Genomic DNA, 27,601 nt, shown 5'->3' on the forward strand with positions numbered 1-27,601 from the left:
CTATTCTAGACTGAGTGCACCCGTTCTATAAATTAAAAACAATGTTAGGAAACCCATTCAACTGGCAGTCCTTATAATCTGTAGCACACGAGGTTAATTGTTGGTGTGACCTTGAACATGTGGTTCTTTTCACATGGCTTCATTGACGCTCTTAACCTAAATTATCTCTTTATAGCTTGAATTGTATGAACTTAATATATTATATTATCATGCATCATACAAGGCATACATTCGGTAATACGTAATAAGGATTCAGGTTTTTATATGAGAAAATTAAATAATAAACGGTATGTTCACGCAACAAAAGCATAGCGATACAAAGTTCACCGTGTCATCTAGAATATATGATATAAAAAATCATTAATTGGGATTTTTTTTTAACTTTTTTCTTCGTCTATAAAGAACTGTCACATTCCATTTCAGTTTTCTTTATTTCTCCGTTTTTAAGTTTATAATATATTTTTTTTTTCTTTTCTTTCTATATTATTGTTTTTTATTTTTTGGTATTTATATGATAGTAAATTTCCTCAGGGTTTATAGAAATTGGGATTTTTATAATGTAAATGGTGTAATTATAATGTTTAATTTTTGTATAGAGAGATATATTATCAGTGTAATATTTAGGAGTTTACTAATTAAATGAGTTTATCATATTGTTGTTGTTGTTTTTTTAATTATATTTTTTTTTCAACCGCTCTGGTTGTAATTGTGCGTGTGCCGTGTCGGTGGCACCTAAACGCTGACGGTCGCGGGTTCGATTCCCGCTCGGAGTGAATGTTTGTGTTTATACAAATTTTTATTTTCGGTCTGGTTGTTAGTCCTTGTGGGTTTCCCCACCGTGGCTCGGAGACCACGTTAAGCTAGCTGTCTGTCCCGGTTGTTATCATGTAAACCTGATAGCGATTGTTATTCATAGTGGAGAATATATCCTCCAACCCGGTAGTGATGGATTAAGCTCTAATTCTTCTACATGGGAAAAGGCCTATGCCCCAGCAGTGGGATATTACAGGCTGAAGCGAACCGATTTTTTTTTCGGCCGAAGAGAATGTCAGGATTAGTCCTGAAATTTGATTGTAAAATCTGTTTAGTATACATCCGTTTGGGTTAAGTGGCGCTGCCTCTCATATATACATTTTTAATGAGTAGGTATTATACCTAAGTTTTTTAAGTAATTGTTGAGATTACCGTCAATTCTTCAGATTAACACGATTCTACATCAGAACCTAAATTCCTGATAATTAATAAATTATATATAATTTGTATAATGACGATGCGGAGTGCTTATCAGGCCGACTTGCAACGCTGTCAGTTTATCTATTTACCGTGTTAGTATACTTATGGTGTAGTGGTGGCAGTTCAATCAGCGTAATATTTGTGTATTTGATTTCTACTCACAATGGGTACCTATACAAGTATTTTTTCTTGTCTGGTTAGGGTTTTTACTTCTTCTCCAGAGAACACGTTAAAACATAAGTCCAGACTGTTATATTTCAGTGTATATATAAAAGAATTCCTTGCTGGTGAGAACTCAGCTCCAAACACTGACTTTTCTTTCACTCCTATTATCCTATTTTCAATACCTACCAAATAAGTTCGTTTAGGATCTTGTGAGCCTATAATTGCAAAAATCAGTTTTTTATAATAGAGGGAAATATAAATACATATCTCAAAATCAAAAATATAACTTTATTCAAATAGGTTTCCATAAGCACTTTCGAATCGTCATTTTACAAATTAAAATTTTAAAAGTGAAGCTACAGCTGATTCTGAATATAGGTTCTGCAGAGAAGAACTGGCAATAAACTCCGCAGTCAGTTACTCTTTTAAAAATATTATATAAACTGTGTTTTAGTACAAAATTAGTAATATCTTTCATGAAATACAGTGTTACTAAGTCCACACGTCTTTATCGTCTATGTAATCCAGAACCGAATAATAAGCTTTATCAATTTTTTTTTTTAAGTTAAACCTTCTCAAAACTGCGTCCTCGAACGCTTTGTCTATAACCAGCCTTACACCCTTACTAACGTAAGTTAAGTACATTGCTTTAGGCGAACCTATATTAGCTCCATTTTTATTATAATTCTTACATAAATTTCTTTCGTTTTTATTTATTGCTGATTATAATTACTGTATATATACGATTTATGTATGAAGAATTTTAGTTTTAATTCAATACTGAATATACTTCATAAGGATCAATGAATGAAAAGTTATTGATCATATTATAGAATTTTTATTAATATTTTTTTTTTTTTTTGTAATGGTTGCACTGAACGCTTATAAATCATATCTCCAAAAATTGAAAAAAAAAATTGTCACCCCACAATGAAGCAGCGTGGTAAAAACTGCTTTAATTAACCCTTATCCTTTAATGACACTAGGGTTTCGTTCAGCAGAAAGATATTTACAGACTGTAAGATTCAGATGAAAATTGAATTGTACTCGTAATATTATTTGTCAGTTGTTTATGTTGTTTTGAACACGTTGTCACCAACTGTTTCACGTTTGTGAATCGAAACATTACGTACGAGTATTTTCGCCTACGTTACTTAATTTTTAACTCCGACGTTTTTTCTGATTCACTTCTTAGTCTTTATTCTTGCTCTTACGACTTGCACTCCCACAAAGCCTTACACAAAGCAAAGTTTTCTGCCCTAACTCAACGATTCTCATAACATAAGCTAAGCTCCACTCAGATATTGGCAAATCCTTCAGGGAGCCAAAGTAAAAGAAGAAGAAGTACTTAATTTTTTGTAGCTATATAATATACTGGTCGGAGGTTTTGAAATAAAATATTTATATAAAAAAAATCAACAGTATATTAAACTATAAAATTTACACTATTTACATATTTGTACAAATATCGAGAGTGCCTTCACAGAAGGCATAATTAGGCACTTACACTTACACTAATCGAGTCTTTGAGACACACGTTACACTAAATACACAGTTTTTACGCTTCAAACATTACACTCTAGATACATGAAGCGGTCTCTTATAGTAAGGATGTTGCGGTCTGAGCAGCGGGGGCGTACAACATGGCGCCTTCCTAGGGGGACATAGAGCCTTCTTCCACACGACTGCAGATTTCCTCGACCACGCCCAAGCCCCCGCTGCGATACCACACGACAGCCACAAACAAACAGAGATGCCACTCGAGCCAGCGGTATTTTCAGTGTTACCAACTTCCAGAGCGGCTAGCAATGCTAGGTTAGTCTGAGCTTCTCTCTTTCGCGAATCCATAACACGCGTACAGGTCGCGAACGCCGCTAGTATCAGGTAAAGCAGACCACCGGCGGCAGCGCGGGCTGCCAACCTCCCCACACGTTTAGCGCCCCTTGAGTCGAGGGCCCTGCGTACTCTCATTATCCCTGGACAGGCGCCGATCGCCAGCGCTAATGAAGTGATTAGTAATGCACCTCGAGGAACTCCAATAAGAGCTGCGGCAGCCGTATCTGACACGCCACACGTGCCCATCAGTTCATCGGCTGTCACTCTTCGTAGTGCAAGAGCCGCTGCAGTCCACGCGCCCGCCCACCCCCAGGCAACAGCGTGCAAATACGCCGCTGCTCGCTCCAAGGCCTCAGTCGACCATTCACTTGCAGCTGTCAAGTACCACGCGACGCACGCATTCGCGAACCAAGCGTCTGCGGCTAGCGTAAAATAGTAGGTTAAAGAGAAGAAGGCCACACAAGTTGGAGACGCTAATCCATCCACGGCCAGTGTGATTCCACTGCAAGAAACTGTCTTCGCTCCGAGCCAACCTCGTGTAACATGGGCTAGTGCAACAACAGCGTGACATGTCGCCATCCATACTGCTGGTCTTTCGGGATACCGATATCTTGACGGTTCTGCGCAGAATGTCAATAACGCAAATGAAGTCGATAGTAATGAAAACCAGGCTAGAGTAATCATCCAGATTTCGGCATTTTTTTTATCGTATTGCGAATAGCGAGCATTTTGTCCACAAGCAGGCCAACATTCGCCATTCGGGGCTCTCGTATAAGCTGGTGGGCATCCGTGATCTCTAATTTCGTGCTCGTGGAATGGCCAACGTGGTAGTGGCGGCGGTTCCGATTCCAACTCGCTGGCGTTAGGTGGCCGCATACACAGTCGCCTATCTGGACGAAGCGGGAATGCTGAACAGTCAAGCTTGATGCTAGGCGGCAATAACTTGATCTGCTCCTTACAGTCTTCGACCACCTTTTCGCAAAGAGCTCGGCAGGCACTCACGGAGCCGGAGACTTGCTCAGAGCACAGCGGGGCGAAGGCCGAGCAGAGAAGGAAGCGAGCATGGAGAGAACATTCGCTAGCGAGGATACCCGTGAATGCAGTCATCTGAAACAAAAAAAAAATACAAAATTAGTCTCTAAAAATAGAAACCAAATACTTATAATGAAAAATAAAATGACGAGAAACAATTTTCTAAATTAACTTTTCACATTCAAATACTTCATTCCCTTTTAAAACTCAAGTAATAGATGTTTATCCGAGTAGGTAAATAAATAATACTGCTAAGTACCAAGAATCGGTCGACTCAATGGATTACCTAAAGTAAACAAACTCGGCTGTAACTTATAAGTGCTTTTGTAATAAAGAAACGCTATTTTAAACTCTAAAGCCAAAGCTTACGACACATTTCTCTTTTAAAACTATTGCTTTGGTATTTGTATCAATAGAAACCCTCGTATGTGATCCAAAGACATCTAAAACGGAGTGCGCGTGAGCAAATGCTTAGACAATGTTAAGGCGACGTTATATTTTCACAAATATTTCAATAGCGTTTATGGGAATACGACGAATTGAGAAACTGTCAAATTCTATCTCTACGGAAATGTATTTTCTATAGACTCAGAATTCATTATAATTTACCAGCACTCAACCTTAAAAATGCATACATAACAATAAGACTATTATAAAAATAAAAAAACAACTAAATATAAACACAATTAAAAAGTTTTTGTATATGTAAAACGAACGTCTCTTTAAGAAAAATATTTTAAGTGGTGCCGACATATTAAACCTCTTTCGAAGGCAAACAGCCGTGTTTACTCACAATTGTTGGCTTAAAACGAAACGTTTTCGAGAAAGAAAAAAAAGTTCGTCACTGTTTGTGACCAGTCTACCGTTCTGTAATAGGATTGTACGAAAAGATTCGGAAATCATTGTCTGCAATCGTAATCCGTATTTAAGTGTTATTCTTAAAATACGTGTACATTACAAACTTTATATAAAAAAGAATGTTTGTTTCTTTTGGAAATGGAATTTAAAATCTTGATGCGTATTGTGATCGAAAAAAATCTATCTGTCTAGTATTTTTGTGTTTTGAATGCCACAAATAATATATGTAATAAAACCCACTCTTATATTCAAATATCTGACCGTAATTCAGTCAATCGCCCTTCGTACAAAAAAAAACTGTCGTACTGTATTTTGATTTGCACTTTATCAAGATCAAGAATTTATTCTCCCGAAAAAATTATATCAGAAAAATTATATCAGATGATTATATAACTCTACAAATTATTATTTTTCTAAACATTTTTTCTTGAAAAGTAGAAGTAGATAGGTATATCGTTTTACTTTTTCTCAAGAATCAAACATTTAAACATCAAAGACGAATCCATTCAGGACATAATTGCCTAAAGGCGGATCGTTCTGTGAAATGTTTTTGTTATCCGTATTTGCGACAAAGAATGAAACTCTTAAGAGGAAAGGGTACCGGGTCTTTCTCCATACAAACGTAGTCGACTGTTTTCTCCCTGGATAATGACACTAGATCAAATATTTTTGTGACATAGAACTCTTTGCTGCCATGACCATGCCCCTATGTTTTGATTTTTTTCATATTCTTATTATCATAGGAATTAGGAGACTTCAAAAACTCGAAATATTGCATAATTTTTTGTACATTTTCAGACACTCATTAAAAAAAATATATGCATATTTTCAAAAAAATGAAAACATAGGGGCATAGCCGAAGTCTTCTTTTATTTTCTAAAAAAAATTTTTTTAAAAAATTGCCATGTTTTGAGGAGAAAACAGTCGACTACGAAACACTGTTTTGGTCAAAAATTATATACCTAAAACGGTCTGAGCTGCAGTTGTCCCTTTCTTGCTTTTTGGGGGATAGGTCTGGGGGAGGGAAGGGTCAAAGCAATACGTATATACGCCAGCGAAGTGATGCTTCATAGTCGATAATTATATCGATACGCTAGTGATGTAATTTTTAGTCGATATATTCTAAAAGTCGTAACAAAATTAAATAATTTCTCTTTTCATAACTATAATAAAACCGTATTTGTATATGCGTTTTTTATTGTAACACTGTGCAAACCTGGGCTAACGAAGGGTTTCGCTAACAAATAACAATGATAATTATGGTAAATAACAGTGTTGTTTGTTTTTGGTATCAAATTAAAGGGCTCAATACAAGGATTTCAAGAAAGTATATTATGATTATTATTACCGTAATACTAATAAAAAATACAATGAGAAAGTTTAAAAAATTAGGACTCTGCTCTTTCCCATGCCTATGCCAAGCAAGCTGCGAGCCGCGCTTCTTCCTCGCCTCCTAGGCGAAAAACAACTTCGGGGTTTACTCTTTCCAATATATTTTTTTATCAATTTCGGAATACTTTGTAAAAAGCTATGCATGGTCAAACATAAATAAATATAGGTACGTAGCGACTTTAGAACCTCCTCTGTTTTTTTTCATCGGTAATAAATTGCTTAGTTGTTTTCTTGACATTACTGAGGAGTAGATTATTAAATTTGGTCGAATCTATGTACCTATGCGATTCGTATTTGGACTTCGCAAATAGAATCATATTTCTGAATTGCGTAAAAAACTCAAGTGGCCCCACTAGCGTAGCATTCCTTGGAACCCCGGGAACCTTGGTACCCTGTATCAAAATTAGTGGGGGGGCAGGCAAATGATGGGTAAAGATTTCTCACAAAAAATGCTTGCATTGAATTAAAATAAATATTTATTGATTATAAGTTATAACTTCCTCCTAGAATAGACAATAGTGAGTGTAGTCTGCTGTAGCTGTTCCTGTTCCATCGAAATCCTTAGGTAATTTTTTATCAGTTTTAGTTTTGAAAAACATCAAGTTAATACCTCCGGAAAATTGGATGCAAGGCTATTGAATTTTATCAGTAATAATTCCATGAGTTCTTTAATGGAATGAATGTTTTGAATTTCGGATTTTAAGCTAATTTAAAGAGCTTGTAGTTCCAAGCTGGAGAGTTATTAGCCTTGACCTGCAGCAATAGATGCGGGGGATCGTTCGCTTCAGCCTGTGAGGCCAATACTATTAGTGAATTCCTATGAATCTTCTGCATCTATATGGGGGATTCACAGGCGCATAACCTGAAGAAGAGATTCAACGCTGCCTCCAGGTCTTACAGGTAGTAAATCGCTAGGGCAAAGTTCAAACACAACAGAATTGGCGAGAGACTATTGGGCTTTCCAAATGGAATCCATGCCTTTTGTTTCTTACAAAAGCTGTCGAAGGTAACTTTTTTTAGTCTACACTTCCATCATTGCGCGAACCTGAAGGCTCTCTGGCATATTATGCGAAAAAGTAAGCGAAATTCTTTGCACTCTTTTTGCGTCGAATTCAACTCTTGACGATGAGGGAAAAGCACCACCGAGCATTCCACGGTGCGAACACGCGATGCGTAATGTGCACTATGAGCAGTGTCGTTTGTCGTATTCTGCATTATTTCGATGTCAAGAAGTCTAGTGGTGCTAATTGTATCCACCAGTGGTTTGCAACCAATGTGCGAGCTTCGTGCGCAATGTTTCCGCGTACATTCAAAGTGTGGAATGACCTTGCTAAAATTTGGGGGTTTTAAAGCGTCTAGTGTCTACATCTTTTCTCTAAAGGCCATGGGTGACGGTAACCGTTATAAATCAGATGGCTTCGTCTGCTTGTGTGCCCCATTCTTATATAAAAAAGATTAATTCATTGTTCATAATGATTAACTAAATCTCGAAATAAACGATACAGAATGTTATCAATAATTGGGCGCACGCTTGACTCGGATAAAAGGGGACTGCTTTTCAGACTTCAGTCATTTCTGAAGTTAAAACTCTATAGGTATGTATGACAGTTTTTTTATTCTTTTTTCCAGGAAGCACAAGATTAAGTGACATTGTGGATAACATTTTACTAATTTTTGCTTACACACCTTAGGGGCCCTGTAAATAGGGGGCCCCGTATCATTGATACGGCTGATACGGCAGTAGTTACGCCCTGAGTGGCACCCAATTCCCTACTTCGGGAATACGTATATTCTCAACTTACTTTACTCTATTCTTTTTAATCCTGTTGTACCTGCTTATCTAAAACGACGATTTAAGTTTCTTAGTGATTCCAATGAACGCAGTTTTCGTTCTGAGGAAAGCTTACTTCTTGAATTTCCCTCTCACTCCTCTTTCGTTTATACTAAATCTTTCACTGTTCAAGCTTGTCGACTTAGGAATTCTATAGACGTGTAAAATCGGTTTCTATTTTTAACCCACTTCCAAAAAAGGAGGAAGCTCTCAATTTAACTGTATTTTTTATGTATGTTACTTCAGAACTTTTGACTGAGTGGACCGATTTCTACAAATTTTTTTTTAATCGAAAGGTGGTGTGTGTCATTTGGTCTCACTTGAGTTTATTTGAGATCTAACAACAACTTTTCGAGTAATATAAATAATACGTTTTTACTTGACTATTTTCGTCGACCTACGTTGTATTATGCCGCATAACTTTTTACTAGGTGTACCGATTTTGATGATTTTTAATTTAATCGAAAGCTGATGTTTATCGTGTAGTCATATTTAAATTTCATCGAGATCTGATAACAAATTTTTGAGTAATCTTTAATAACGCGTATTTACTTGACTATATTTTCGTCTACCTTTCTTGTATTACATGTCGATGTAATTGAAGTCGGCTTTTTTTCCTTTGCGTACAAGTCGAATTCGTTCCACCCAGTCAAAAGTTCTGAAGTAACATATATACAAAAAAAAGAAAAATACAGTCGAATTAAGAACCTCCTCCTTTTTTGGAAGTCGGTTAAAAATCAATCTGATACGTATTATTATTTTCTGTTGGTGTTCAATAAAGTGTATTGTTATGTTACGTCATGTTAATCAACCACTCTTTAAAAAAAATCAATCGATTACGTAATTTGCCTAACTAAAAAAATATAAATAAAATAATAATTGAAAAAGTCGCCTTCATGATTTTTGTAAGTGTACAGTACATAATGTTTGAAATTGGTGTGATTTATTTAGCTATCTTTTTGTAATTATTGAATTTTTATCTTGTTCCAGCTTTTTCAATTGACTTTCTAATAGTTGTTCTTCACGCAGGCGGCTTTTCTTGTTTTTTTTTTTTAAATTATAATATTATTTTTAACCATTGTTATATCGCCGCAATTATATGTTAATTAATATATATAACCTATACCTATGTATTAATAACTGCGACAAACATGAGACATTACAAATTATATAGGTACTAAGGCAAACATTTTTATACTGTGTATGTACTACATTACATATATATACTATACTTACACTTATACTATGTACTACATGTATACACTATAATTATGTATGTGTTTCATTACCCATTCTTACACACACCTCAACCATGTAATTACATACCTAATTCATAAATAAAGTACCTAAGTATTTCGATAATTACCCACAAAAATATAGACATGTATCAAGTCACAAAGAGTATCCAATTCAAAATAATAAAACATAAATAATAAGTAGTTTACGAAATTCAATAATCAATCAAACAGCAATACGACGCAGAACAAATTCAATAAAACAAGCCAAATTCAGAAAAATAGCACTATGCGCTATATGTACTCGTAGTCAATCACAAACGAAAGATGCGAATACTAAAATATCGTCAACAATTAATAGCTGAATAGCCGGCGCACGCACACTAACAATACGACGTCACACATAGAAAAAACGGGGCGAAGATGGCGCGGGGCGCGGTAGCGGCATGCAGCGCGACAGAAACATTTTATTCAAATACCTATTTTTGAAAAGTCTCTTCGGTACCCTTTCCTCTTAAAGATATCGGTTGACTGAACATTAGTTTGGTGACTGGTACCTTTGTAATTTTAAGGATTCTATTTCAAAAGACTTAAAAACTTTAGGAATTTATTCTTGGTAATCAATTGTAATTGTAATAACTATTGAAATTGATTTTAAAAAGTAAAAATTCCTTATTACATATTTTAGCTGCTTTGAAACATTTGCAGCGATGAAACAATGTATCGATTACCTATTAAACTAACTGCGGTTGATATAATTTTATTTACACAAGTATATTCGCAAGATATAAGCAATTTAAACTATGTATGTGAACAATTATTATACAATTCAATATATATTGGTTACATATAATAATGTTTAAATTAATTTTAAAGTTTCACACACCATCCCTACAACTTCAGACCAACAACGAGCTATAATTAAGCTCCGTATAAACAAGACAATTCTTTTTTCAACTTATAACTTACAAATCAAATGAGCAAGTCGACAAAAATCAAACAGCAAAAATTTATTCGTCTCAAATTAAAGAGCTTCAGTCGAATTTCGTCAAAAACTTCTCTTGTTATGGCGATCGTGATCACGTGAAACGATTACATCTAATTCAAATCATTGTGGCGATCGAGGAACAGCCGTTCAATTTGGTAAAAACTTGAATTGTTAGGTTCGGCCTTTTTACTTAGAGGCCGGTTTGGAAAACAATCGGCGACCTTGCCTTTGTCTCCGCTAGGGTTCACACGGCTAATAATTTGTCATTTGTCAACAACTAATTTGCCCCTTTGTTGATTGCAAAAACTAAAATTATAGCAACGTCGAAGAGTATACATAATTTGAAGATTACTAAATGCGATCAAATTGTTTGTTTAATAACGTGGCGAACCTAGTAGTTTTTTCTCAAAAATCAAGGTAACAAAATAAAGATGGAAAATAAGCTTTAACTCATGTAAAAGTAAACTAGTATCAAACATAGGAATAAAAAGTATTGTATTGTACATTAAATATTAATATTCTTTATTATTAAGTGGATTGAGCTCTAACATTTTTGGATTTTTCAACATTTATTTATTTATAAAAAATGTCACAAAACAACTAGCCATCTTGAAAAAAACGTTCCTGGGGGAAAAACTAACATAAATTACTAATTTTAATCGAATATTTCAGTAATTTTAAAAATCGACTTCAAAAAAAAGCGTAAAAATTAACTACCGTTTTGTACTAGCGCTGATAACCCTATCGCAGCAGTCAGTCATTCGCGCAGTTTTTGTGAGCGACGTCGGGAGCCGCTTTGAAGCTGTTTGGAAATAAAATAATGACGTAACTGCAACTGCTAACCCTTGAAAACTCGCTCGGGCAATGTTTTTGCTCGGCTTGAGCTTGAATTGTGAGATTATGACCTAGAGGGTCGTTTTATGGGGTATTTGATGTTATTTTAATACATTTGTTTGATAAATTTGTTTGTAAACGAAGAATCACTCAACATACCCACTTTCTATTTTGCACCGACTGAAACATAAATGCTTTTGAAATACATGATAAAATAATTGTGTTTGCAGGCAAACGAAGAAAACCCGACTTCTATTATATCGACAAGTAATACAACGTAGGTAGACAAAAAAATAGTCAAGTAAATACACATTAACAAAGATTACTCCAAAAGTTGTAATCAGATCTCGATGAAATTTAAATGTGACCACATGATAAACATCGGCTTTCGATTGAATTAAAAATCATTAAAATCGGTACACCCAGTAAAAAATTATGCAGATTTCCTTTCCAACAAAAAAGAATTATCAAAATCGGTTCAAAAACGACGGAGTTATCCCCGAACATACATAAAATATATATGTATATACGGTCGAATGAGCAACCTCCTCCTTTTTTTGAAATCGGTTAAAAAACTTAAATCCATCCATCCATCCATTACGCGACTCAATAATAAATATTTAAAGTTGTTTTCTAAGCTATTAATTATTAAAGTACAATTAAGAGTAGATAGTTACATAACCTTTTCAGTAAATTTAACAAAAAAAAAACATAAAAAGACGTTAAAGTTAGACATACGGACACATCACCTACTATAAAAAACGAACGTAAAAAAATCATTACGTCTAACAACGTATCGTTCACAGCGCGACAACAAAACAAACAATACCCTTTCAATGTAAAGTTTATATCTGTTAATTTAAAAACCACTCAAACGCAGCGCACGGCCGAAGCCGGGGGACGACAAAAAATTAATTACCGACAGAATCAGAAAATAGCCGAATGCGACCGCGCAGGATGCTTTGATGTTTGAAAACATACTGAAAATAATCCCCAGCGTTGTTGTAATGAGACGTAGCGAGTAATTAACGAACACGTTTTTTTTTTTTTTTGTTTCAGGATAAATTTCAGTGACGTGTTAGAATTATGTTTAAGAATATTGTATCTATGAAGTTATGAAGAGAAGTTATGGACGCCACATGCGGGTTTCAAATTGGTTAATCTATAGATATAGTAATCTAAGCACTAGGTATTTTAGTTTTGCATATAAATTTTCTGAACAACGTTATTTGCTAAAACTATAAATAGAAATAAGTGTATGTATAGCACTGTATAGTAAAAGTCGAATATTCGTAATGATGATGTACGGCTCACATCAGAGGATCTTATCAAATGTTTACGTTGAGCTAAGTTGAGTTGAGTTGTTACGTTGAGTTGTTCACAAACGCCGTGCTCTTTCAGGAGCCCTCGATATAATATTTACTCCACATGTCAATTATTTACGAAGCCCTCGGCGGCCGCCTTTGATCGTCTATCAGCCTTTGAAGTTGCGCCGCTTCACGGCGTACTTTATCTGACGAATAAACGAGTACAAGCAAAATATAAAGATAAACATATAGTACACTTTGATAGTTACAAAATTTATTTTTAACATTTGTATTAAATTTTATTTTTATTATTTACATTATACGGTATCTACGTATATCTTGTAAATAACTTTAAATATTCACACGAAAGTAGGCATTTAGAGGGTTACTATCCAGCAAAAATATATTTAAATCGAATAAATATTAAAATTTGTTTGTTTGCGATGTAAAATACAAATATTAATTCCATTAGAAATGGAAATATACCCTACCTCCATATATTATAGTTATCCTAACGTAAAGAATAAAATCTAAAAATTCTAGTTTTGGGACATTCCAACAAACAGTTATTTTACAAAGGAAATAATTATTTTATGAAATATAAAATACATAGATATAGATAAAGCAAATAACATTTCAGCCACTTCTATTTAAGTAGACAGATGTAATCTGTTTTCAAGGCAATTCATACAAACTTACGATTCTTACAAAGATGGCTGTCGGTCGAAATGTTTATCGGAGTGGTTCTTTGATGTTCGCAATTAGGGTTGTTGCACACTTGATTAAGAGATGCAACATTCATTGACCCTGTGGTTGAAATCATTTTGTTTTAATTTAATTAAAGAAATATACTTTTATTGTAGTTATACTACTTACGCAATTTTTGTTAAGAAAAACTCATGCTGATAATTTTAATATACATATGAATACATCAAAGTAATTCAAGTTTTTTGGTGCCTAGTTTTCTAGTTTTTACTAAAGATATTATAATTTTTAAACAAAATTATAATTAAATCTGATACTGAAAAATTCAGGAAAATGTTGAATACGTTTATTACGTGAAGAACATTTCCAAGTTCTTTTGAAATCCGATTATGGCAGAAGCAGCTGGCTCTATTCAAGCTTGCGTTTCGAAATAAACCGATTGAAACGATCGTCTCGCTGGGACAATCCCTATTGGTCTAATATGCCGAAATGTTCCGTGTGCTAATTACTATATTATAGCAGTCCTGAGACAATACTGGCAACAATTTTAATATGATCTTACGTAAGTATAATTGATAAATAATGTCAGTTATCTTTCATTGCTTTGTCAGATTACAATGACATTTATTAATAATGAAAAAAATAAAAACTTAAGTTCTGAACTGTATACGTCACTTTTATTTGTTTCAAACATATCCTTTAAAAATTCTACTAAATACAATTAATTAATCATACGTATATCAACACGATCATGTTCTTTGAAAATATTTCCTACACTTTAATTAAAGAAGATTTAGCTTCTTCTAAAAGAAAAGAAAACAAACACATAAGTACCTACCTACAAGACAAAATTGTAAGCCGCGTCAAGTAGCTAAATTGTCTTATTTTGTTTATCACATCAATCTAAAGTAATATTTTAACGAAATTACACATTCCTGGATTAACAGTTTAACACTTTAATTCCCAGAAGCTAGTAAGATCGTGTATAATTCAGACCGATTCAACAAGCCGGTTTTCATATTATGCGTCGAGTTCCTCTGTTAATTAGAGCGATCTCAGAGTAAACCTTTTATAAATTAACCTTTTAAAATCTAGTAAAAGACGTTTCGGGACTTTAGAAGTTAATAAAGACTGACTTACTCGACACATTCGAGTGTTTAATTAAATGAAAGTGGAACTTGATTTTGTTAAACTATTAGTAGTAGAAAGTAATATATTTTTGTTAATTATTCTCTTACCGTTACAAAAATCTGATTGCGATATACCTACTTTAGAACGTTTGCGCCTATATGGAATATACCCACGGCTTTATAGAACAGCAAAAACAATAAAAATTTAACAAAGTTCGTACCATTTCAGTTTAAAAATAAAGCGCCTTTTAAAAGTCGTCGTTAGCTCACAATGACAGGGCGAGGTCTGCGTTCCTGTTATACAATCGTAAAAATTGCCTTGCTATGATTATATAATACCTTTTATCTATAATGGAAAAAATATTTCTTTCGACAAAAATTATTATAGTTTTTAATGTTATGTAGCAGTTAAACCTTTTTCGTTGCTAGAACATTACGAACTCTACAACCTACATCATTAGAGACTCGAATTGACGCCAAATCAATAACTAACACTTAATCTTTTAAGGTATAAGATATGTTCAAATAATAAAGCCCGGATAAACAAACGATGGCATCATAAACGTACATATTTTACATGTAAAATTTATATTCCATCCAAACACTGCAACTTCAATGTTTATGCACAGCGCACTTGCAATTAAAGGAATTAAAACATAATTCCATTATTCTGTGCCACCATTCCTGATAACACACTTCACACGTGACTGACGGACGCGTGAAAAACTGTATAATTATACTTAATTTACTGTTGGATTTACGTGCAGTGTCTTGAAATTTAATATCTATTTTATTCATACTGGGTTATTGTGAATTATTACCCATTATATCAACAACAGTAACCATTTATTTTAACTTACTCCATTGTTATAAAGAACTCAACTGTAAATACACGTTCTTCATTCAATCAATTCAATCAATCAATCAATTCCTCAAACATTCTTCAATCTTCATTACGTTAAGCAAAATTGAATACTGTTTAAAAATAATTGTGTTTGCTCGCAAACGAAAAAAAAACCGACTTCAATTACATCGGCGAGTAATACAACGTGGATCGACGAAAAAATAGTCAAGTAACTACGCGTTATCAAAGATTACTCAAAAAGTAGTTATCAGATCTCAATAAAATTTATATGTGACCACATGACAAACACCAGCTTTCGATTAAATTAAAAATTATTAAAATCGGTACACCCAGTAAAAAGTTATTGCGGATTTTCAAGAGTTTCCCTCGATTTCTCTGGGACCCCATCATCAGATCCTGGTTTCCTTATCATGGTACTAAACTAGAAATATCTTCTTTCCAACAAAAAAAGAATTATCAAAATCGGTACACCCAGTAAAAAGTTATTGCGGATTTTCAACAGTTTACCTCGATTTCTCTGGGATTCCATCATCAGATCCTAGTTTCCTTATCATGGTACTAAACTAGGGATATCTCCTTTCCAACAAAAAAAGAATTATTAAAATCGGTACATCCAGTAGAAAGTTATGCGGTATAATACAACGTAGGTCGACGAAAAAAGCGTCAAGTAAAAACGCATTATTAGATATAACTCGAAAAGTAGTTGTTAGATCTCAAATAAATTTAAATGGGACCAATTGGCACACACCACCTTTCGATTAAAAAAAAAATGTCGAAATCGGTCCACACGGTCAAAAGTTTTGATGTAACATACATAAAAAAAAAGAAAAAAAAATACAGTCGAATTGAGAACCTCCTCCTTTTTTGGAAGTCGGTTAAGAAATAAAGGTTTTTGTTATTGTTTTAGTCGCGACGCGATCAGAAGATTATGAATTAGCTACGGTCGGACCACGGTTCGGACGGACGCGGCTCGTCATTATTGATATCCAGTTTTGAAAATCTATACCGTAGCTTATGTGACCTTATTAAAATCAAAATATCAATATAAAATCGATTTGACATGAAACGAATTCTTGGATAAAAATATGAGTTAAGTGATGTTGTGAAATAAGTTCAGTAATTAATTCTGTTTAACACTTTTTGGAATCGCCGACGCGAGACGTTATATTTCTAATTTATTATTAATTTAAAATTATGAGTTTAATAAATCTTCTGATGAAAATACCGCGTAAAATACACAAAAAAATAACTTAACTACTTTTAAAATATATTCAAACATCGGCATCACAAAATTGTACAACTTTAAAATTATTCAATACTCAGATGTAGTGGTTAATACGATACGATTGTTTTTAATATATCAGCAGCACGTCGTGTCTGTGTGCTGACCTCGGATACGTAAACAGAGCGAGTTAATATTACTTTAATGTGTTCATAAAGCTTTTTCCACAAGAACCGTGTTGATGTGCGATGCAATAAATTTCAAGTATTTTTACTTAGCACCTCGTAAATGTCGCGCATATTGTGAATGCGTTTGCGTCGATATTACACTGACCTGTGTTTGACTCGGGTAGAGTTTGCTTATGTTTGTTTACAAGACACAACGTAAGTTTATTCAAGTTTGATATATTATGAATGAGTTTAATAGTATCTGATTTTTACCAAACAAATTCATAATCATTAGCTGACTGCTGAATAAAGCCTACTTAAATAAAATGAATCTTTATTTAGAGCTGGTTTTTAATACGAATATAACATGTACCACTACTAGGAATGCAGAGGTAATTTTTTTGAAGTCCACTTTTCTTCTGGTGCGTGATTTAGCTATCTCTATCGTAATCCAATTAATTAAAATAGACCAAACCAGTCAAAAATTGCCATTAAATTATCTCCGAACATACATAATATATATATATATATATATATATATATATATACGGTCGAATTGAGTAACCTCCTCCTTTTTTTGAAGTCGGTTAAAAAACTATTGATCGATAACTGATCTACCATTGTGGAAAGATTATAATAAAAAACATCCCATCTGTTGTCAATAACTTTATAAGAGTCAGATAATGATTAAAATCATTTTAGAAATCTATAATTTAAAAAAAAAAAACATTTTTTTTTAACTTTTTCATTAATGATCTTTAAGTATCACAGAAAACTATAGAAGTGGTTGTCATCCTAGGATGTGTGGTTCAGACTCGGCGCCACTTATCAAATGATAACAGATTGGGAACAACAAACAGACACGCATGTCAGAAATTCCTTACATTACCTAATAGGGCTGTAAGATGTAACTATAGCTACTTACAATTTATCTTTCTATACTACTAGCTGATCTGGCAAACTTTGAACAAGAACTTTGAACAAACTTAAACAAACGCCTTAATTTTTTTTTTCTTAAATATTATAATTACATACATCCAAATAATATACGCCCTATATTTCAAGTTGACTCTAACTGCACACGGTGTGCAAATTTGATTAAAATCGGTTAAGTACTTAGTTTAGGAGTCCATCGCGGACCGACAACGTGACGAGTAATTTATATAACTAGGTATATATTAAGATAACATAATTTGTTTCTTGCTACGATGTTTATAAAATATTATAATTAAGTACATAATTGCAAAAATAGAAAATAAAACCCCCCCTCGATATAAACGATAAGTTTTTAATATATTTTTGTTATTGTCTTTTTCATTTCTTCATTTTGTTATCATACTCGATCGGAAAAGGTTTTTAATTCTACAATATAGCGTTAAAATTTTGTCATATTAATTTGAACAAATTTAAATGTACTCAGAGATTCACTATTCTAGTCAGATCAGCTTGTAGGTAACACCTAACATTTCATATACGTATAAACTTATGCCCATAATACGTAACCATCTTGCAAACTGTCGGGTGAAAACAATGTAAAAATGACACCTAAAACCAGATGACTAGAAACGAAATGACACCTCACATTTGTTTGGGAACTAACGCTTCATTTGCCGACATATCAAGTTTACAAGTTATTAGCGATGTTACGTAAATTGTCTGGAGTACTATTTGAAATGCCATGTCAACACTCGACGTAAGCTTGGAGACATTTAGCGGCTTTAAACTTGTTTGACGAACAGACGAAATTATTTCAAGTACCATGAACAGTTCTACACGTTAGAACGCTTAGGACTGTCATATATAAATCTATAAAATAGCTATATTTTAATATTTAATGTAACAGGTTTTGGTTGTATAAATATTGTTTATTAAAGCTAATTACAATGAAATAGTTATTACTATTGAATAATAAAGCTCTGAGATCGCATTAATGAGCGTAAGCCTTTTCTAATAATGGAGAAGAAGGCTTGAAACTTCAGTCCACTACTCTACTGTTTTTATTGGAATATGTTGTGTATTTATCATAAATAAATGGATTAATAAGGTAAACAAAAAAAAAATCTTATTCTATTTAATTAAATTAATTTAATGTCATTAATATACATGTGTAATAAAACTATTTGCAATTATATCAAGATGTCTACGAATTCTTATAAATCACTTTGCATTTTATTCTATTCGTAAAAACTAAAAATATAGAATTAGAAATTTACGGTCAGTAATTACGTACGGTTCGTTCAACTCTCGAAGCTATAACACAGTCATCGCGGCAAATGATCTCAAAATGAAAGCAACGATATTCATCAGAAAGAATAATACAGCTTCACTTAGATTCTCTCTCGGAGATATCAGCTCATCGCGACGTCGCACTGCTATAATGACTGTGTTGCTTCTATATGCATCTGCGTAACAACATTGCAATTTTTCAAACACTGTGAAGAAAATCTGTTATTGTAGTTCCGTAACCAATGGCAAACGGATGTCTTATTAAAAGTTAGATATTTAAAAAATTTGTATTTTAAAATAAAAATTAAAGAATAGGGTCCTCGTGTACAGTGGCGTACGGGGCACACTAACCCCCCCCCCCTATTCGAAAATCATACAATATGTCTAATATGATTTGCGGACCAATTAATGCCACCCCTTTGTGAGTAGCGCCCGGGCATGTGGTCTAAAACACACTCGTTTTTTTTAACATCTAATAATTCGCTCTATGGGTAATGAAAATCTATTTGACAAAACAGTCATAATTATTTTATTTTGAAATTGAATTATTAAACAAAAAAAGATAATAAAAAAAAGTAATATCGCAACTTGCTTAAACAAATTTTACTCTAGCACCAATGCTATTTTATCTCTTTCTAAAAAGTTCCTGCGTTCAATTCAATGCTTTTTGCCATACAGACGCAAACCTTTGCTGTCTTATTAAATAAATATTTAGATGTAGTTGCAATTCAGCTGCCCGAAACGAAATGTAAAATAAATTACCTTTATACCTCTTTTAAAAGTAAAGATTAAACATCAAGTCCCATCAAGTTACAGTTGAATAAAAGCGAATATAAAAAGATAATTTATTTAAAGACGATGCCGCAAAAAGGCCGACTACAGCTCAGTGACTCCTGATGACAGCCACGCACATATCTTTTTATAATATATCTACTGTTAATTTTACGACATCCTTATTTAATATTACTTAAAAAATGTACTGTCAATTTGGAATCATTAAATTAATAGATATTTTTTTATCAGAATTTCTTTCAGCTAATTATATTATTATTTTTTTCGTTTCGACCTAATTGGAGCTTTTTATCATAGCGGCGATTGCTTTTAAACTGGTGCTTTACCAAACATTGTAGAAACCTTCTCAGTTATTTGAAATTAAAATACGTTAATGTGAAGAAAAATATAATGATATTTTTAAAGTTATTTGTCTATCCCGATATTATTGTTATTAATGTGGCAACACCTACGGTTTCACTTGCATCAGGTTTTGATTCTTAGTTTGAAATTAAACCTCCAAAGTTATATTTTTCCTAACTTTCACTCTTTACTTTTATTATTGACAAAGAAATATACGAACGTATGATGTTATGGTAATTATTATACGAGTAATAGTAGATTTAATATGTATTTTTCCCTAATTATTCATCTCAGTGTGAGGTAAATGTTATTCCGTTCACAGAATTGTGTTGAAAACGCTTTGAATTGAAGCCGTATGAGTGAGCCTTTGTGAAGTGTTCTTTAGTGGACCACAACTTAACGCATTATCCACGGCGGGGCCGCGGCGAGCGTGTCCGATCCGGGAATCGAACCCGGGATAATGTATAATTGGTCGGCATTCCGAGAACTGAACGCGAAAGACAGATGCTTAAGGTTGGGTTACACTGGTTGTAATGTTTTAATAATTTTTCGGTAGTGTGGCAGTTTCGTTATATTTAGTAAATGTTTGTGACTGAAGATATCCATTTATTAAGTACATATGAAACAATGAATATAGATTTGGTGATATTATTCAGATACAGTTACTCTAACTCTAACTAAATAAAACTTGTTCATTTTTTATAAACTAGGTGCCCGGACAGACTTCGTTTTGTTAATAGTTTGTTAATAGTAAAAATTAAATTTGTCCACGCAATTTTTGTTTATATATATTTTTTAATTTTTTTTTTTGTATTAAAACCTTCCGTGGGCCTTAAAGAACATACAATAAATAAATTAGCCGAATTGGTCGAGCCATTCTCGAGTTATGCGCTTAGCAACATTCATTTTTATTTGTATAGATTTACTAAGTTATAACTGTTATATATTTATTGTAACATCTATAAATCTTTAAGTGCTATGCTTAGACCAGCTGTCACTTAGCATGACATAAAGGGAGGGAGGGGCCAAAATGACAGGAAATCGAGTAACTTTTTATAAGGATGGCCCCTTACTGATTGATGGTAGGTAAGATTATGTCACATAGTAAAAAAACAATATGCTAAACTTGTATACTTTTTCAATTTTATTCATAAGTATTCCGAATTAATTTACATAATATGCAGATAACAGTTTAATTAGAGCTTAAGTGTCAATAATTATAAGTAATTACGGATGCAGATAAGCGTGTGATCAAACTCCTTAATGAACACATAGGAGGCATGTTTACTACAATGAATTATAATCATTATATAATTACCAGAAAAACTTACATCATACGTGCATAGTTTGTATGCTCTTTGACATTAATGGTGTATATAAATTTGAAATAAGTACATAATATAAATACAACGGTTTATTGTACATAGCATGCAGTTTCATTTAACTAACTACAAATAATTATTTTACCTTATAATGAAACAACGCATTCTGTGAGAATGGGCCACAGACTATAGATATATCCATTCACTAGCACTTACTAATATTTTAACTTACAAGTATCATAATAAATATTATTATATACTTTCGTATGGTAGAGACTAAAGTCTCTCTACTGATTTTTTTTCGATAAACATACTTATAAATAAAACATATATATATATATTTATATTACACCCAGACTCGGGGTGGAAATCAGAATGTTTACACTTTGACAAGTCATGACAGTTACTTTTTCAGATTAATATGAGAAGAGGTTTATAAAACAAGAGAGAACTTTTGTAAAGATGTAACGTTATTTGCGTAATTAATAATTATTAAAAACATTAGTTGAGATATTTCAGACGATTTTCGTATGAATTGAAATATAAAATTAAGTGAGTGTGTGTGTAGCTTCACCTTAACAGCGGAGTCATTTTCGGTCGATTAGTGAGGGCATTACGATAGTAGCAATTAGTCAAGATTTTGAGCTTTAATTTGGATTTTATTACCTCGAACGCTGATTGAAGGTGAAGAAAGAAACTCGCTTAACTTGTTCAAACTTGAAAACGTTTTCACAAAATAGTTTTTATGTAAAAACTTAAACGTATGTATTCTGAAAAAAACTTAGTTATAAAACTTAGTAATAAATTATTTTAAAACAAAAAAATGTCTGTGAATTTTCATTCCGTTTAAATTAGCGTAGGTATTTAAAATAAATAATATTAAAAATATAATTGGGTCTTTCATAACACTCGTGTGAATTCTTAAATATTTACAAACAATAATGTTAAGAACGCTACATTCTTCTTCTTCTCTAGAGTAAACAGAACCATGAAATTTATAACTTTTATCTTTACTAGAATTCTTTAAAAATTACAGTCATCTAAAAAAAAATTTAACTGCACACGTTTACATATATATTTAATCCATACGTCGATAAAGGTTAGATATAAGAAATAATAAAATACACTGACTCTCAACAATGCAAAAACGTAATCGCCATACAACATCGGGTCGTTGGACCGCAGATAAAATAAAAACTGCGCGCGCGCATCGGGCGGTATCGCCTTTGATCGCGCCGCTCCATCCCCCCCCCCCCCTACCGAGACTTTATAACATACGAGTATCATTGCAATTATCCTACAAAGTATATAAACATGTATTTTAACGGACTCGTTACAAATGGTTTATTCTTTTGATTTTTTATTTCTAAATGACAATCGACTTTAGATCGACGTGATAACGTTTATAGCATTACCGTAAGCCGACTCGGAAACATAAAATACTAAAAATTTAATTTGCACAAAGTATTTTATTGTTACGATCGTTATAAATATCAAATACTAGCCTATGTAGCCTATGTTAAGTATATCTCTAATAAGAAACATTTGAAACTTCGTCTATTACAATTTTAGTCACGTCTAGTACTGTAATGAATTTATTTTCCGTTAGACAACGACTCGATACAGAAACGACTCGAGATAGAAAGGGGATAATTACGTTATGCAAAAAGACACACCTGATGTGTAATTACATTGCAAAAAACCGAATACGATTCCCCGATATGGCATCACCTAACACCTATACACACCAGAATAGCTTAATATTAATTTGAACGACTTTAATTCGTGTACCAGCGAGCATGTCGGTGTATTTTATGGTTGTTAAAACCAGTTTTTAAATAACTTAGCGCTTTTTTCAATAAAAAAACACCGTCTTTGTCCGTCCGCCTACCTGCCGTAATTAGACGGGCAATTTGTAGCTTCTCTGGGTCCTTTTTGCCGTTTCGTCTGCACAGGCGCCGCGGGCTAGGACCGAATTCGTCGGGAATTTATTTGAAGTTATACTTTTACGTGCGCGAGAGCAGGAAGGGAGACGTTATTGATGTTTTCGAAATGCTTTTGTTATACTCAATGTAGGTATATCACAATAGTAACATAAATCATAAAATAATCTCGTTTAAAATTTACTATAAAAATTTGAATGTTTGGTTAAAAAATTTCATTGTTCAACGTTTTTGTATTTTTTAAAGTATTAATATTAATATAATTTGCTTATATTTAATAATCAAGCAAGCTTCATCTATGTAACAGACTAGCACAAACCTAACTCTTAAAAATAATTTACTTACCAGGAGATTAACAAAGATTTGTAAAATATCATAACACATTTTTTTATCTACAACCTTTTTTTTAAAAACGCCACAATGGCCTTTTGTACGTTATCTCGTACCTGTCCTAATAATAGGGTACTGAAAATAACACCTCTACCTTCTAATACAAAGGGACCGACCAAAAGCTTATTACCGAATTATCTTTCGTTTATTATTTTATTGCGGCATATAAACAACTTCATTTTTTACAAATATTAATACGAGTTTTGCGTAAAAGAGTAGAAAATTGTATTATAATTTGTGCAAAGTAAAACGATATATACGTTTTATGGCATTTTTTTTTTGTCTACGTATTTAATTACTTGTCAAAATTCTAAAAGATTTGTAGTGTTATGGTAATAGTTATTATAATAAATATGAACGACTGTTTTCGACTTAATTTATTATTATGTAGTAAGTGAAGAATATTTAAATGCTAATTGCATTCATAAATTATTTTTTCTTAAGAAATTTTTTATTCTTATAATGGTTACGCGAATTTTACTCATTTCTGACCGTCACTGTGACCCCCGTCCTCCCGTGACCATGGTTGCTGTAAAGTATCCGAAACGTCGGGAATCAAAAGTTAATAATAAACCGCGATAAAATCCGAAAAAAGTTGTTTCATTAAATATTCTTATAATGGTATACAAAAGGTATGAAGTGTAAAAAATACGCAGGAGCGATTCTAACTCCTTAGATAATGGAATAATGGATGCATTCAGAAACGTGTGGAACATAAAAACATTCTTAATATTTTTGTTTTTAACCACAATTATAATTGATGTTGCAATTAAATTTATACAATTTTCGGTTTTGTTATATGAATTAAAAAAATTATTTTAATTAAATCTATTATTTTGTATAAAATTTCTAGATTCGTTTTAATAAAATGCTACAATAATTAAATTAATTTTACCGATGTGATGTTTGCTGTTGATTATATTTATAGATTAAAAATATATGTGAAATCAGATATCAATGTAATCGATAGATACTTTTTTTAAAAACATTATTAGAAAAAACATTTTTTTATCTAAAATAGATTAATTACATAAAACTAATATATATATATATGTGTGAAGTTTTATTCAGAAAATATTTAATTAATTTTATTAATAGATAATTTATTTGTAATTTTAAGTCTCGAAGATGTTTATCAAATCAATAATATCGAATACAATAAATAATCATTACATTTTGATTAAATAAAATAGTATAAGCGTATTATTAGATACGTGCTTTATCGATATCGACCATCGATATCATCGTTTCAATTAATTGTATCGATAAACGTAACTATGTCGTATCGTCATTGAAGCACATTAATTAGAGGCATGCCTGTCCGTACGTGTACAGAGCAAAATCATAGTACCTACCAAAAACATTTTTTTTTTTTATTGTTTGTACCTTGAATTGTTTTAGTTACATTTGATAACTCATATAATAGAATATTTATTTAATTCATTGTCGAGAAGTATGACAGATTAATAAAGATTTGGTATTTATATTCTGACAGCAGAAGAAGTCTATCTGTACTAAAATTATAAAGAGGTAAAGTTTTTAACTTTGTTTGTATGTAGGGGGTAATCTTCGCAAATACTGATCCTATCCTGAAAATTCTTTCACTAACAGAAAGCTACGCTATTCAGGAGTAATATAGGCTATATTTTATTGTTATTGAACAAAAAATTCAGTGAAAAGTAATAGTCTATGTAAATCAAGTCGGAGATGTGCGAGCGAGATGAAAATTTTACTATATATTTGCATCACAAAAATAATTAACGCTCAACGAAAGACACGGGTCGGCTAGTATGTTATAAAAAAAGTGAATCTGGAGCAGCCCGACTGGGTAAGTACCTAGAAGTTACAGAAGATCACAACTAAATAATACTGCTTTCAAAGAGAAGATAGATTCCATTTCTTTCCTTTTACATTTACCTCCTCCCGACAGCACTTCATGCACATAAGCCCACATGAGTTGACATATTGACATATCTTTTGCAGACTAAAATAAAATTAAAATATCTATTACGACATAAATGAAAAATAATATATATACTTTATTGCACTTAAGAACAGAATATACAGAAAATTACATATATAGTTGATGGCAAAGGTGGACTTATCCCTAGAAGAGATCTCTTCCAGTCAACCAATGGTCATGAGAGAGAGTGTCATATAGCGGGGGACACAGTGCAAGAAATAACAATATTGAGAAAATAGTTGAATAACTGTAATGTATTAATAATTCTAACTGTAAACTACATAATGTAATGATTTTGCAGATTTTTCGTTAGAAAAAATTTAAAATGTTGTTTCGAAACTAGATTTCAGATTTTATTTAAAATTGAGGTCTTTCAAAATACCTATATTACTATTACATAATATAAATGACATAATATAATAATATAACCATTTGAATTTCATAACATTAATAAAAATATAACAATAACAATTACGTACTTATCTCAAAGTGATCTTCTTTTTATTTTATTTACTGTTTAGCATCGACATAAAAGTGCGGCGTATTTGAAGATTATCTCAAGCGTAAATCGTACGAGCGATTTCAAAATACTCTGTCACAACTATTTATACCCCTAATAATATTATAAATGTGAACATATTATAGCTGTATGGTTACGAAAACAAAGAATATAGCCACCTCCTCTCTTCCCGTGGGTGTCGTAAGAGGCGACTAAGGGATAATACAGTTCCACTACCACCTTGGAACTTAAAAAGCCGACCGATTAGTAATAAATCTATAAATAAATTTCAGTATAGATCTACCGAGCATACTCGAATGATTCTGTAATTGATCTGAAAAAGTCAGCCCTATTTTCTGTTGACACAAATAAATAACGCATAAATTTAGTTTTACAGACCTATTACTGTTTGTGTGGTTACGGCATCAAAGAATATAGCCACCCCCTCTCTTCCCGTGGGTGTCGTAATAGACGACTAAGGGATAACACAGTTCCACTACCACCTTGGAATTTAAAAAGCCGAGCGATGCACGATGGCGGGATAGCCATCCAACTGCTGACTTTGAAATACACAGGCCGAAGGCGGCCAGCTCTGCGGTCACCAACCCACCTACCCAGCGTGGTGACTATGGGCAAAACAAATTAGTTCACGCCATTTTTGGCGCGAAGTTGTGAAGGTCTTTGTCCAGTAGTGGACTGCGATAGGCTGATGTGTGTCTGTGTGTGTGTGTGGTTGTGTGTGTATGTATTTCTTTGTTACGCTTTCACGCGAAAACTACATACTTAACCGATCATTATGAAACTTTATTCACATATTCTTGGAGGTATTTGAATTAACTTTATTACTTAACTCTATTAATTATTAAAAAAAAAATTCATTGCGAGTGAAGCTGCAGGTAAAAGCTAGTCTTTATATAAATTCTAGATATACATAAAGTTACATCTGTTCGTCATAACAGTAAACTGTAATGTTTAGAAGGAAACAGCTGTGGCCTAGTGCTTGCTTATTGTATGACCTGAATATTTGACCTTATTTATTTTGTATTTAATAACTTTAGTAAGTTCATTAGAGGCTATGCGGTTCTCAGTTAAAATTACCGATATGATTACGAGTATATGAATAGCAAATGAATATAATATTTATTTATCTTTGAGCGTAATTGAAACAACCGTTCTGGTGTAGTGGTGCTAGTAGTCGCCTAAAACACCGACGGTTTGCGGGTTCGATTCCCGCTCGGGATTGATATTTGATTTGTACAAATAGTTCTTTCCGATTTGGATGTCTATCCTTGTGGGTCTCCCCACCGTGCCTCGGAGGGCACGT

The 27,601-nt window shown here is 32.8% G+C and overlaps 1 protein-coding gene and 1 long non-coding RNA gene across 2 annotated transcripts in view; one reads left to right on the forward strand and one right to left on the reverse strand.

Annotated features, from left to right (window-relative positions):
* The first annotated feature begins 2,569 nt into the window (after window positions 1-2,569).
* LOC123660268 lies at window positions 2,570-21,010 on the forward strand. Its single transcript, XR_006744157.1, has 3 exons — window positions 2,570-2,742; window positions 17,600-17,604; window positions 20,999-21,010. It is a non-coding gene; the product is annotated as an uncharacterized LOC123660268 (long non-coding RNA).
* The window catches only part of LOC123660267 (frizzled-10-like), a 34,600-nt gene continuing 9,806 nt past the window's right edge, over window positions 2,808-27,601 (reverse strand). Inside the window, exon 2 of the mRNA XM_045595360.1 lies at window positions 2,808-4,341. Within this exon, the coding sequence (XP_045451316.1) occupies window positions 2,971-4,341 (1,371 nt within the window). The 3' untranslated portion in view covers window positions 2,808-2,970. The remainder of the gene's footprint in view (window positions 4,342-27,601) is intronic.

The sequence above is a fragment of the Melitaea cinxia genome, chromosome 15 (assembly GCF_905220565.1).
Source record: "Melitaea cinxia chromosome 15, ilMelCinx1.1, whole genome shotgun sequence".
Classification (NCBI taxonomy): domain Eukaryota; kingdom Metazoa; phylum Arthropoda; class Insecta; order Lepidoptera; family Nymphalidae; genus Melitaea; species Melitaea cinxia.